The following is a 12,846-nucleotide window of genomic DNA, read 5'->3' as shown; positions in this document are numbered from 1 at the left end:
ATAATGCATTTTTCTAAAATTCATCCGATACAGGTGTTGCTTCACTTTGGCTTATATCAAAACAAAGAATCTTTATACTGGTCTGCTAGTTAAGACTAATTAACATCTCTTTATTTGATGTTGCCAGATTAGCCCTCTGCACATCAGGTTTGGACAGAAACAAAAGTAGGATACAAGCTTTAACCTCGACAACAGATTTTTCCTCAAAAAACTTGACTTACTGGAAAATCTTTGCTGAATACTAAGTGCTTTCTATGTTATTTCTTTTTTCAAGGGAAAATATTGTGCTGTACTCACAGACTGGGAAAACTAACAGGAAGAAAAATATCTTTTGAATAAATGAAGATGCAAAAAAGTAATCAATTAAGATGTAACTGGAACAGTGACTGGATGCTTTCTATTGCAAAAGCCCTTCTGTCATGCAGACCTTTAGTATCAGACCCCTCTAAAGTGTGTAGAGTGAACGTGTTTGTCATGCTGAGCTTTCATCCTAAAGTGATCTCAGCAGATGAGGGGAGGGAAGTGGGATGCTTATCGTGGTACAACTGACACAAACTGTTAATCCTTCTATCTGCTTCAAGAAAAAACTACCACCCCAACTTGCAATATATTGCATAAATAAATATTGCCTGTATTTCCTTTTTTGAAAGCTGTGAAAGCACTTGAGCCTGTCCAATGTTGTTGACCCAAGGAAGCACAGAAGAACTGGAAATAAAAAGAGATCTGTTAAAATAGCTGTCTAATATAGAAAATGCTGACTAATCCTTATGAAACCAGCCAGGAGGTGAAGCATTATTCCTGACTCCAGCTAGAAGAAGCAGCAGAGGTTACCAAGCTCACACAGAGGCAGGTAGTAGGGATGGGACAGGTGTCTATGAGATACATATATTGAGTATTCACTGAGGAGTCAACAAAATTCTCTCATTCCTGCCCCTGCACTCTTTGCCATTATGGCTGGCAGATAAAGCAGGCTTTTGCCATTAAATCTGTTCATTTATCAGTCTCTGAAAACAGTTTTCTGCTGCATTTACTTTGAGGACTCCCTTAATCCACCTCTGATACAAATTTACAGAAATAAACCCTTTTTTTTTTTCTTAAACTCATTCAGTGTTTAGAAAGCCTCTACAACCTCAAAACAGTTTTAAATTTAGCATCAAACCCACCTGCACTGCTTATTAATGAACTGCAATCACCCCCTTTGCACAGAGAGCACAGAGAGCAGAGAGGGCAAGTCATGCCAGCAGGGCTCTTGAATTGCTCTCCAAGGAAAAGGAAGAAGGGTAGAGGCACTATAATTTTAATTATGGTTCTCTCCAGTGTTAAACTTTGCAATATTGTTTATAGGTCAAATAATTGGTTTGGCAGAAAGCAGTGGAATAAACAGGATTAAATCCTGGCCTGTTAAATTGCAGTTTATATAGAAAATCTCAGGTAAATTCTGTATTTTGGATGCTTGAAAGGATTAAAAGTTAGTGCTAAAAAGAAACACGTCCAGAAAAATAAACAGTTCTACTAGAGAATAATGCAAAATGAAAAATAGAAGCAGGTATTCTTTGAGCTGCAGGGAAAGAGGAGCTCTTGAAAGATTTAGACAAGAAACCACAGTAGTATAATGAGCATATGTCATGTTATGGCGCTTTTAAAAAATCATAGGGGACACAATGAGTAGAAAAACTTTTCAGTGAAAATGAGTCACTTCATACTTGTTCCTGAAATAACTATATTAAGAATAGGATGCTTTCTTCTAGTTTTCTTCTTCCCTGAAATCTGTTGGTAGATTGGAGGGCAAACTGTAATCCTAACCTGTCTTAATAAAGCCAACTTTTTTTACCCTAAGATTAAAATACTTAAAAAAAAAAAAAAAAAAAAAAAATTTACTGACTATGGCTTACATTTGACTAATAAATTCTCACTCCATATCAATACCTTTTTTGTTACTGAGCATCCCTATCATGGTCAGGAGCCCATCATTCTAACAGAACCATTTTCCTTGATTTTAAGACCTCTCTGAATTCACCACTCAATGCAGGCCAGAGCACCAGTGGCACAAAAGAACATTTCCTAGTTTATAATTCACTAAGCAAAACAAACCAGCAGCTGCAGTCTTTGTACTTGGCTGGGACAAACATCAAAGAACCAAGTGGCTGCTTTGCTGTCAAGACACATGTACAAATTTTTAGGCAAGAGAAACAAAGAATTATTACTGATCCCCCTGGTCCAAGAAAGCCACAGTTGAAAAAGGATGGAAAATTTTGATAGCAACATGTTGCTGGTCACCAGTTCCTCTGCTGCCAGTTTGGTGTCCTTGTATCAATAGCACCTCCACTAGAAATCAGCTCAGTGATTTTGTGGGGGTGCAAATCAGCATAACTAGAGATAAGAGATTTTAGTGCTTCGTTACTTCTATTGTGGTACATGAGCATTCCCCCCTCATATTTATGGCACTCCACCATATGCCTTGAGAATCCTTGTGCCATTTCTGCAGACTGAAAGCAGAACTGTTTTCACATCTTCGTGTTATTTCAATGCGTCTGTGTAAAAAATTCTTTATACAGACCTTTAACCCTAAGCTTTATTTCCAAATGAAAAACATCAGACTGCAAGGATCACATTCTTAATTTCCAAAAGCTTGAATTATTCACAACTTTTTAAAAATTTTTAAATTTCAATTCTTAAAATGCCAATCATTTTCCAGCAATCCAAGGCACATTCTGGAATCCAAAGCCAAGCTCAGCGCATTTTCTTTGACAAGGATCACAAAAGTACTCAAAACAGTACTCAAGGCAACAGAACACAAAGATATAAAATGTTTCTTAATTAGTTTGTGAGGCTTAGAGCTATTTTGTATCTGTTCAATATAACATCTCAACAAGAAAAAGGACATGCATATATGAGATTACTGGTGTTCTGGATAATAATTGACTGCTGGCAAATAACAACTCTGAGATGCTCATAGAATTATTTAGTGCACAACCCCTTTGCTTTGGTGACATCCTTTCCCATCCCAAAATACTTGTGGTGGCTGCACTCTGGGGTGGGAAACAGGAGATGACCTTGGACAACTGCAGCACTTCCATTCTCTGGGCAGCTTTCATTCTGTCCACAAGTTTCCTTGCCACAGATCCAGCCCTGGTTATGAAGGGTTACACCAAGTAGGAAAATGCTCAGTGGTTTGTGACAAAATTGCTGCTGCATGTGTGGTACCTGCTGTGATTTGTGTCACCCATTTGAACCTCAGCCACAAAGCTGCACTTTTTATCAAGGATATTTGCAAATATGTAACTGCTCTGAGGACATATGGCCAATAAATAATTCAAAGTTATCTATCTTCCCTGCAGTTTTCTTATCCACCTACCACCTTTTAATGTTTTGTTGGCCTGGAAACAATATTGTTTATGGCACTTCTAGTATAAAAGTGTTGCTGACTGGCAGTAGACTATTTCCAGTGTGATACCTTGGAAATAAATTGGTTCTCCCCAGTCTCCATCTGCTTTGCTCTCATCTGCTATTAACCCAGAGAAGACTTGTTTTGTATTTTGAGTGCCTAAAACTGTTCATTTGCAATTATTGATTCCAGAATTGTTACAATGTGATTGAATTTGTTATTTCTTTCTCTCTCCCTCTCCCCCACCCCTTTTTTTCTTTTCAGCTCTATATCCATTTACAGTCCTAAGGAGAATCCTAACGCTTTTGATGCTGCTGCTTTCTTCCAGTCAGTGGGAAATTTTCTTGGGATCTTTGCTGGATCATTTGCCATGGGATCCTCTTATGCTGTTGTCACAGCTTTAATATCCTTTATGGTTTGTTTTCAGGAAGCAAATCTATAGATGTTGGAAAAAATATACAATATCTGAGAGTGACCATCTTTAGTTTGTGCCTGAAGCTTTTCACTCTAGGCTCAAGTGTTCATAAAGAAACAGAGAAATCATAAATTTATGGGAAATGTAATTTGTCAGAATCTACACATTTCTTTTTTATCTTTACCATTAGGCAGGATTCTGGCCTTTATCACCCTATTTGGAAATAATTGTATTTTAAGGAAGTGTTTTGAAGTATATTGAGGTTCAAACATTAATTTATTAAGAACAGCAACTTATTTATGAACTCCGGGCTAACAGCAATTATACAAAAATAGAAAGGAAACACTACACCGTGACAGTGTGACCAGCAAGCCCATCAGTTTAACTAATCTGGAAATGAAAGGTTTGTCTGTTGCCCTGCATTGTTTCTCATGTTTTACAGTTCATATAAAATGCTACTATAGAAAGATCAGTGATTTTGATATTTCTTGCATTCACACAAATGTAAATAAATGCCAGTTTGTTTATAAAACTGGACAAAATTACTTCCTTTTCTTTTTTTTTTTCTGGGAAAAAGAATATCAAATGCAACCAACTAGGTATAATTCAAACTCCACAAAAGTACTTAAGATAGCTGACTTTAAAATCTGTTCTGGATTTTCCTCCTTGAGATAAGTTAGAAGCTGTGCAGTTCTTCCCAAATTCAACATGTGTAGATACGTATGGTGGGAGCTTTCTTTCTTTCTTTCATCTTTTCTCAGATTAGGGGCAATTTCAGCTTACAAAACAGTTGGGTTTTTATTTTTCCTTAGTAATCTTTTAGCACTTGACAAAATTCACAAAGCTGTGTGAGTTTCCCATGTTGGAGACAGGTCTGTTTTTCCTCCTGTCCTGGAGTGCCTTCTTATCAGCAGAAGCGGCTGGGCTTACAGGTGAGTATTGCATTTAATTAAATAAAAGCAATTTTATAATATGCCTCTAGTGTGGGTAAAATGCATGGCTTGTTTTAGGTATGACATCCTGTATAAAGCTTCTAAAAGCCTGTTGCTATACTGAAGGTTGTTTCATCTTTAAGAACAATTCTGTAGTGACACTGAATAAAGACATAACAGATCAGGCTCAAGCCCTCAGTCTTTCTTCCCTGCATTATCCCATCCCTATTAGTCTCTCTGTTAATCCTCCTATTTTCTGGGCAGCTATGGGACCAAAGATAACAGTAGGTACAAGGAAGGAAATAGGCAGTGCCTTGTGATTACCAGACTGTGCTCCTCTGCACACACTCCATATCCTGGGACCTTCTCATTTTTCTCAATTGTCAATAATTGAGACCAATTATCAATAGTAAAACAAGAACAGGGCCAGTAGGTTGTATCCACCTTTATAATTACGAAAAAAAAGGTCATCTTGTTCAGTGCACCTACATGGACATCTTGGCACAGCCATGTCCCAGTGACAGGTAGAAAAATGTGTGATCCCATTGTTTTTTCATTAATTCCAGTAAGGAAATTGTACAATCACAGTCAGTTATGTACCAGGGCCTCCATTAAAGGGTACACAGAAGTTTAGGCAAAATTTGTAAATGGATATAGTTTCCCTCCACAGCAACCTATTGTATAGTGTGATTCAAAAGAACAAAGTTTCTATGACCTTGATTGTTTTAATGCTCTTGAGGTTGTCACCTCTGAAATCCAGTGCTCTAATTAATGTCAGGGAAAATCAGAAGAAAAATGCTTAATGGAGTGGTAATGCAGCCCATGCTGGTTTGTTTGCAAAATTGTTCAAAGCCTTTTGAAGGCAGCAGTTATATTTTTGTTGAGTTCTCTGGAGCCAGCATGTTACTTTTCTAATATCAGCCACACAATCAAACTATTTCTGAATGGGTATTAATATCTGCATCTTTGTCTTACTAATTATACAACTTTGCATCCTGTTTATTGCCAAATTCTTCAGGCCAATGAATAAAAATAGTGGCACATGAACTGAACAAAAGGGTGATATTTCATTACATCAAGAAAATCAGATGCCAGGTGGAATGAAAGTCCACTTTGTCTCTTAACAACTCTGTACTGGTTTGGGCAAGGGTAGCATTAATTTTTTTCACAGTAGCTAATGTGGTGCTGGAAGCAGCCCTGGTAATTCAGGGGTATTTCAGCTATCCCTGAGAAGCACTTACACAGAGCCAAGGGGTTTCTGCTCCTCAGGGCACCAGCAGAGGGGCTGAGGGTGCCAGGACAGCTGAGCCACCGCAGAGCAAGAGGGGCTGCAGCAAGAAGGTTTCTCACTCTCACCCCTGTCTCCTTCTCTCCCCCATCCCACCAAGGAGGAGGGAGAGAGGGAGTGAGCAGCTGAGAGTCTGAGCTGCTGCCTGGGGTCAGACTCAACAACCTCTTAAAAGAGTGGCATGAATACTGCAGGAAAACACCAGCAGAGGAGGAGGATTGTTGATCACTTGCCTGCTACTGGGGTACTGATTTCCTAATCCAGTGACTTCCAAGTAAGGGCTGTTTGAAAATGCATTCCTCACAGAGCACAAGGATGCCATGTTTCAGCAACCGAACAATTGATTATACATTACACACAAAAAGTGGATTTGTAAAGGAAACACTAATATCTTTCAGAGCCTCAGGTGCTGCACCAAAGGTAATTTCCATTTCTCAGGCATAGGAACAGACTCTATGGCCAGACAAAAATATTTGGCATGTGTCTTTTTTGCATGCTGGAAACGTGATGATGGACAGCAGAGTCTCTCCTGGTAGTTACCCTTAAGAGTGTTTCATTGCTCTTTTCTGCTGTAATATATAAAATATCTGAAATAAAAGACTTAATTATTGAACACCACAGATGGTGGTAGCCATGGTAAGGAATTTTAAATCAACAGAGGGAGAGACAGAGGAAGAGAGTGGAATCAAAGTAAAGTTTCAATTTAAGGGAAAAATAGAAAACTATTTGAAGATTTAACTAATTTTTATCAGAAAAGGAACTGATGGAGGAAAGATAATTCACCAACTCATATATTCCAATAAAAAGTATCAAGCGTTTTTAGGTCTATCACTAGCATTTTTTCATGGGTATTTTTTCATGGGTTCTGAGTTTCATGTGGAAATTGTTTAATTACTGTTGTGAGAAGGCAAAATTTAATCTTGAAACTTTTATCAGTTAAATCTTTGTCACTTAATTTCTGTAAAAGGCTTTTGTCAGAAGCTGTTATTATGGAAAAAAATCATGGAGCCTTTCTTGTGGCTTCAGAAGTTCAAAGCTGTTTTATAAAGACATTTACTTTATTAGTACTATGCTGATATTACCCTTTAGTTGTCTGGCTTAACCAGTTTTGATGTTGCTTTTGTCTTCTCTCCCTTTCCTCTGAAACAGTTCTAGCTCTCCTCCTTTCAAAATCTTATTTTAAACTCCAAGTTCAGGAGCAGAATTACTCTGTTGGTTGAACCAGGCTTTGGTTCAGCTCTGGTTTCTCGCAGCCATGCTGAGAAATCAGTGCAGTGCAGTTGTGTGCAGTGCCCACCCAGTGGGTGCACACAGAGCACCTGTGCAGGAGGCAGGGGGAGCCCAGGAAAGGCAGCCATGCTTCAGGACACACTCAGCTCTTCATCCACACTCTGTCCTTCCAGTCTTTCCCAGCTTTCCTGCTTTGCCCTTTGTCTCAGTGCACGCAGGTTCTGGTTTTGCAGCCCTGTGCCTGTCCTTGCAAGCAGCTGTGAGAATGCAGAGAGCCTCACTGCAGCAATGGCACAGCTGCACCGCTGCATTCCATGCACCACTGCATTCCATGCACCACACTCCTAGAGTCGACATGCTTCAAAAAGTAACTGGTTCCATTAGACATTTATGCCTATATTCATCTTCATTTTCTTTGGATATTGTGTTTTCTCTGTTCATTCCTTCTAAATGAACTTCAAAGGATTAACACTAGACTAATACTTCCCTGTAGCTATTAAATAATGTAATTGCAAAATCATTTTTATGCTTATAATGCTTTCCACAGCAGTCCTTCAATCATTCTGAGCTTTTGGAAGTGTAATATTGAAGAATTTCATAATTTAGAAATAATGGGCTATACTGTTTTTTTTTAGTGGGTAAAGCAGGTGGTAGGGCCCACTTGTTTAGCCTGCAGATTTCTAAAATAAAATTTAAATGGAAAGTAGTACAGGTCAATATTTTAGAAAATATTTCATTCCTCTGCCTCAAGATATCCCATGATATACAACACACAATATATGGGCCTGACCCTGGCTGAAAAATGGATGTGATCGAACCAGCAAATCAAAATAAAAATCTGGGATGATTACACAATTATTGTTATACTGGGAACTGAGAATTATAAATGAATGTTATGGTTATTAATCTTATAGCTATATCATCAAGCTGTGACACATGCATGATAAATTGATTCTTATACAGTAGAATCTAATTTGTGCATTTTCTCATTTGCCCTGGAGTATATCATTCCTGACTGCTGAGCAAAGCTGTAATAGCAGAATACTAGAGTAAGGTCAGTGTTAATAGAGATGTTTTCATTTGCAGAGTTCATTACATAGTATTTACTAGTAGGCTATGAAAAAAAAATATAAATAATTTAAATTAAACACTTGTTGAAATAAATTAAGAAAGCACATCTTGCATTTATTAATTGCTTGTTATCTTGTCTTATAATTAACAACATTTTCTAAATTTAGAATGATCACTCAGTCTGAGAAAGGTTCCATGATGTACATGGGCCTTTAATGGTCATCTCACTTGGACCTTCTCTATCTACAGCTGTTTGAAGTGACCAGATATTCAAGTAAAAAGAGATTAATTTACCTGCAGAAATACACTCAAGCATATGCATGGGAATTGACTTGTATGTATGTGTTCATTTGATGCATACTTCAAAGTCACACAGTGACTCGGTGTAAAGGCATCAAAATTGCAGCCAAGCTCCTCTGATTTTTACACAGTAAAGACCTGCATTATGAAGACAAAAAGGACAATAGACCTTGAAGGAAAAAATTGTTGGAGAGTGTAATTTTTTGTTCCTTTACTGGTTTTCAGAGCTCTTTGATTTCTGATCACTAGAAAGAAAAAAGCTTGTGATAATAAATTACTGCTGCTTCCTCACTTTCAGCAGTTCTTGTCTGGACATTTTGTGGTGTTTCTGCCTTTGTGATACCTGATCTCTTATTCAGCGCTCATAAGAGAGCAGAGTCTACCTAGCAGGAAAGCTTTTCCTCCTTTTCCTCCAAAAATAAATAAGTAGCATATTATGAATGAGGTAGCCAGGATGAGTCCAAGGACCTGGTCTCTCACTGGGGCAATTTTGTGCTACTTTTCTATTTAGGACATAGCAAACATGAATGTCACCAACTTAATTTTCTTTAATACTGCTGACAAAGTGCATTTATCCTCATGCTGTTCACTTCTCCTATCTGGTTGCTGTGATTTGTCTAGAATCTATCATCTACACATTGCTTTTCTAAAAATGCTGTGAGCAGGTCTTCTTGTGGACACTCTCAGGAGGGATCTACCAAAACATTGCTGCCTGCAGTTCTGAGCACTGTGAGCCCAAGGCAGTTTGGTGCCTGATGTGCCTTAGTTCACTGAGCTGACATTATTCTATACAAGGAAGATATTCTGGGCTTTCAGTTTTAAACTGTGGGGTTTTCTTTTCTTTATTCATTAGTAATGTACCATGCTGTGTCATGCAGAGTAGGCAGACTCCTGCCAGTGAGGAGGGAGAAGGGATACTTTGGCTTCCAGGTCAACAGGAAAGAGACCACAATTCATGTAAGCTCTAGTTCTGCCACTCCCAGGAGCACAGGATGAAATCCAAGCCTAATTAGGAAAACAATAGGTTGGAAGATGGCATTTGCCCAGCTGTGCAGAGAGAGATGACAACTGAGCTGGTCTGCAGCAAATCCCTAACTGGAGTCAGGGCTTGGGTCTGCCTAATTTAGGGGCTGCTGTAGGTAGTCTTCTAAGGCAGTAAGAAAAAAAGAGAAATGTGTATATTTTAGAGAAAAGTACATATTCTAGCAAGGCATTAATCTGACATCAAAGATCAGCTGCATAAAGTGTGCATAGTGGGGTTTTACTGCTAGTGCAGAGGTTCAGGATAAACAGGGTAAGCACTCTTAGCATGGCCAGAATAAAAGTTGTTATATGTCACCATAGGAGTTCCAGTGTAAACTGAATTCAGCAATTCATTTGGGGTTACAGAAGTACAACACTGAATCCCAGGTCTCACTTGAAGCAGCCAGATACAATACCAATGAACAGTCCTCAGATAAGGACCTAAAAAGTCCCCTCAGCTCCATCTTTTGTTGCTTTCTGTCACTTCAAAATAAAATCAGCCTCAGACAACTCCAGAGATAAAAGCCTCATGAACAAAGCACAAGCTTGGATCCTGCATTGGTGCAGGTCTGGTGTAAGACGCCTCTAAAGCTTTTCTTTAGTATCAAGGAAATGATTAATCACGCTTCATACCCCCAGTGAAAACAGCCTGGATGGGAGATTGTTGCCACTGGGTGTGTGGCCCTGTTACTGCAGCACCTTGGGGCAGTCTCATTTCCTGCTACTCACACATTCAGCTGCATCCCAGGAGATGCTGTGGAGATTCTGACATAAATATTACTCCAAAGTAAATGTTATCTGATTTAAGGAATTTCTCTTTTACCCAATCCTCATTGCTCCTTTTTCCATGCATTTCCCCACCTCTGATGAAAGAGCAGTTCCTGCAAATCCTGAGATTTCAGGATGCTGTGCATCTTTAGAGCGGCATCCCAGAAGCCCTGGAAACCTTCGAAGTTGGGATGAAAACTGCTCAGTTTGCTTACAGGTCTTTTGAAATGAAGCTATACTTTTTATCTATTCCTTTGCTCCCCCAGAAGGTAGCAGTTTGGGAGTTTTCTTTTTCTAAATTCCCTTTTTTATACCAAAAGACCTGACCGCTGGAGAAAAATGTCTGGTTTAATCTCTTAAATTAGCCAAATTCTCAGGTTTTGATTGTGGCCACTCACTTTCAGGTTTGTGTTAAGAAAACATTGCACATGCTGCTCTTCCCTGACATTCCTTTTTGCATGTTTGTGAAATTATGTAAAATAAGATTTTTTGTCTTTTAGTGACAATATAGGAGCTATTTTCAGATTAGCACTTGTAAATTAATTCTCACACTATAATTTTAAGTATCACACCATCAGGAAATTACTATTAAATGTACAAGCTCCTATATAGTTGCTATATTTTTATATTACTAACTTTAGACTCAACAAGCATTTCAACTACTTATATTTGTAAAAACTAATGTAAGAATAACTTCTCTAGCTGTATTAACAGCTAACAAGCTGTCTCAATTTCTCTGTTACAAAAAAAATCAAATAAAATGGTAAGGCTTTTATTTGTAAAAAAAAGAGGTTGAGCTGTGACTGAAAATTTACTAGTTATATAAGCATTTTTTTCTGTGAAGTGTCTCATCTTTTATATTAAGAGAAAAATCTCAGTAATCTGTTAAGTAACACAATGAGCTGTATTTCACTTAACAACTTACCACCTGTTTCAACTCAAAACATTCTCTGCTTACTTTAAGTTAGCATTTTGTTCTGCAATTGTAGTAGTCTCAGAAATTGCTAATTTTGCCACTTGAACAAGTAGCAAGTGACTGAGCTGTCTCCAACTGCCTGAAACTGAGGACAAGTAAAAGAGCCACCTTGCTTTATCTGCCTCCCTGCATCTAATGGATATTTTCTGTTTACAGCTCCAGTATTGCCATATTTGCTCTTACCTGCTTCTCTGTGAAAGCAAGCCCACAAAAGCAACCTCATTCTGTGCCACACTCTGGTCATACAGTATTTTGCTACCCAGCCAACTTCAAAATCCAGCTTTAATAGTGCTACAAATAAATCCAGATTGTCTTTTCCTTGTAACTAAAGACATCTGTGTTTGCCTCTTTAGGTACCTCTCTTTCCTTTTCAGTTAACATGTAATTGGTCATTACTCTTAAGCAATCATTTTTATGGATATTCATTACAAACAATTTTCTCCTTTTAACGAACTGTTCATTGTGAGAGTCATGGCTGGTACATATTAAGCTTCAATTGTAGCAATTGAAATATTCCACTGCATTCCCCCAGTCTTCCCTGGAAACAGGGTATCTGATTTCTGCACTTGCATAATTGCATGGTTCAGTTCATTTATTCTTATTGCAAAATCAGATTTAAGCCACTTTATTCTTCATGACACTCTCTCGGTTTTCTCACTACCCATAATTAACAGTTTCTTAGCAGTCAAAACCAGTTTATAATCACAGATGAATTTAATAGTCAATTTTAAAAATGCAAGACTTGACATCCTGATGATTAATAGAGAAGAAACTGCATCAGAAACTCTTATCTCCATTTCAGTTACTGAGCCTGAAGCTAGTGATACTTAGCAACATTACTGTCTGGCTGTATTTTTAACTGAAATGTCAGTGTTTGAGCATCCCAGTGCATATTATTAATGCCTTGAGAATTTTTTAACTCCCCAGATCAGTTCTGCACAATCAAATACAATTACTGAGAAAAAAGAGTTAGATACATTTATGAGAGCAATTAGACCTCACAAAAATATAAACTTCCTGGAATGTATTTCAGCAGTGACAATCTCACCACACCCCACAATATTTACCATGAAGATAAGTCTTAGTGTAGCTAGGGATAAAATAAAACAGACTTAAGAAAATAAATATAAAAACAAAGACACACTAAAAGTTCAGTGGAACTTCTCTTGGCTAAAGAGTCAGTGTTTTGTAGAAGCAGTACAGGTAAATTTAAAATATAAAGAGAACCCAGAAGCAAAAAAATGTCTGCAGTGGTTTGTGGGGAAATATATATATTTGTTTCCTTGTTTTCTTTCTGATGACAGTTGTTCCTTGGGCCAAATCAAATCAGAATTATTTACTCCATACTTTTTTCTTCCATCAAAGGTGTATTAATAGCCTCAGTTCTTCCCAGAAGAAAAGAGAGGGGCTTGCAAGAAAATTGGATATTTTTTGCCAATATTTCCTTGGTTAGCAATA

The 12,846-nt window shown here is 37.9% G+C and overlaps 1 protein-coding gene across 2 annotated transcripts in view; it reads left to right on the top strand.

Annotated features, from left to right (window-relative positions):
- Window positions 1-12,846, top strand: part of SLC9A9 (solute carrier family 9 member A9) — a 180,324-nt gene that overhangs the window by 67,610 nt on the left and 99,868 nt on the right. For both annotated transcript variants that reach the window (XM_077785661.1, XM_021536919.3), the window contains exons 7-8: window positions 3,650-3,788; window positions 4,627-4,732. In XM_077785661.1, coding sequence (XP_077641787.1) covers window positions 3,650-3,788; window positions 4,627-4,732 — 245 coding nt within the window. The remainder of the gene's footprint in view (window positions 1-3,649; window positions 3,789-4,626; window positions 4,733-12,846) is intronic.

This window comes from Lonchura striata, chromosome 10 (assembly GCF_046129695.1).
Source record: "Lonchura striata isolate bLonStr1 chromosome 10, bLonStr1.mat, whole genome shotgun sequence".
NCBI classification, from domain to species: domain Eukaryota; kingdom Metazoa; phylum Chordata; class Aves; order Passeriformes; family Estrildidae; genus Lonchura; species Lonchura striata.
Note: the sequence above shows the minus strand (reverse complement) of the source record. Positions and strands in the feature narration are given on the sequence as shown.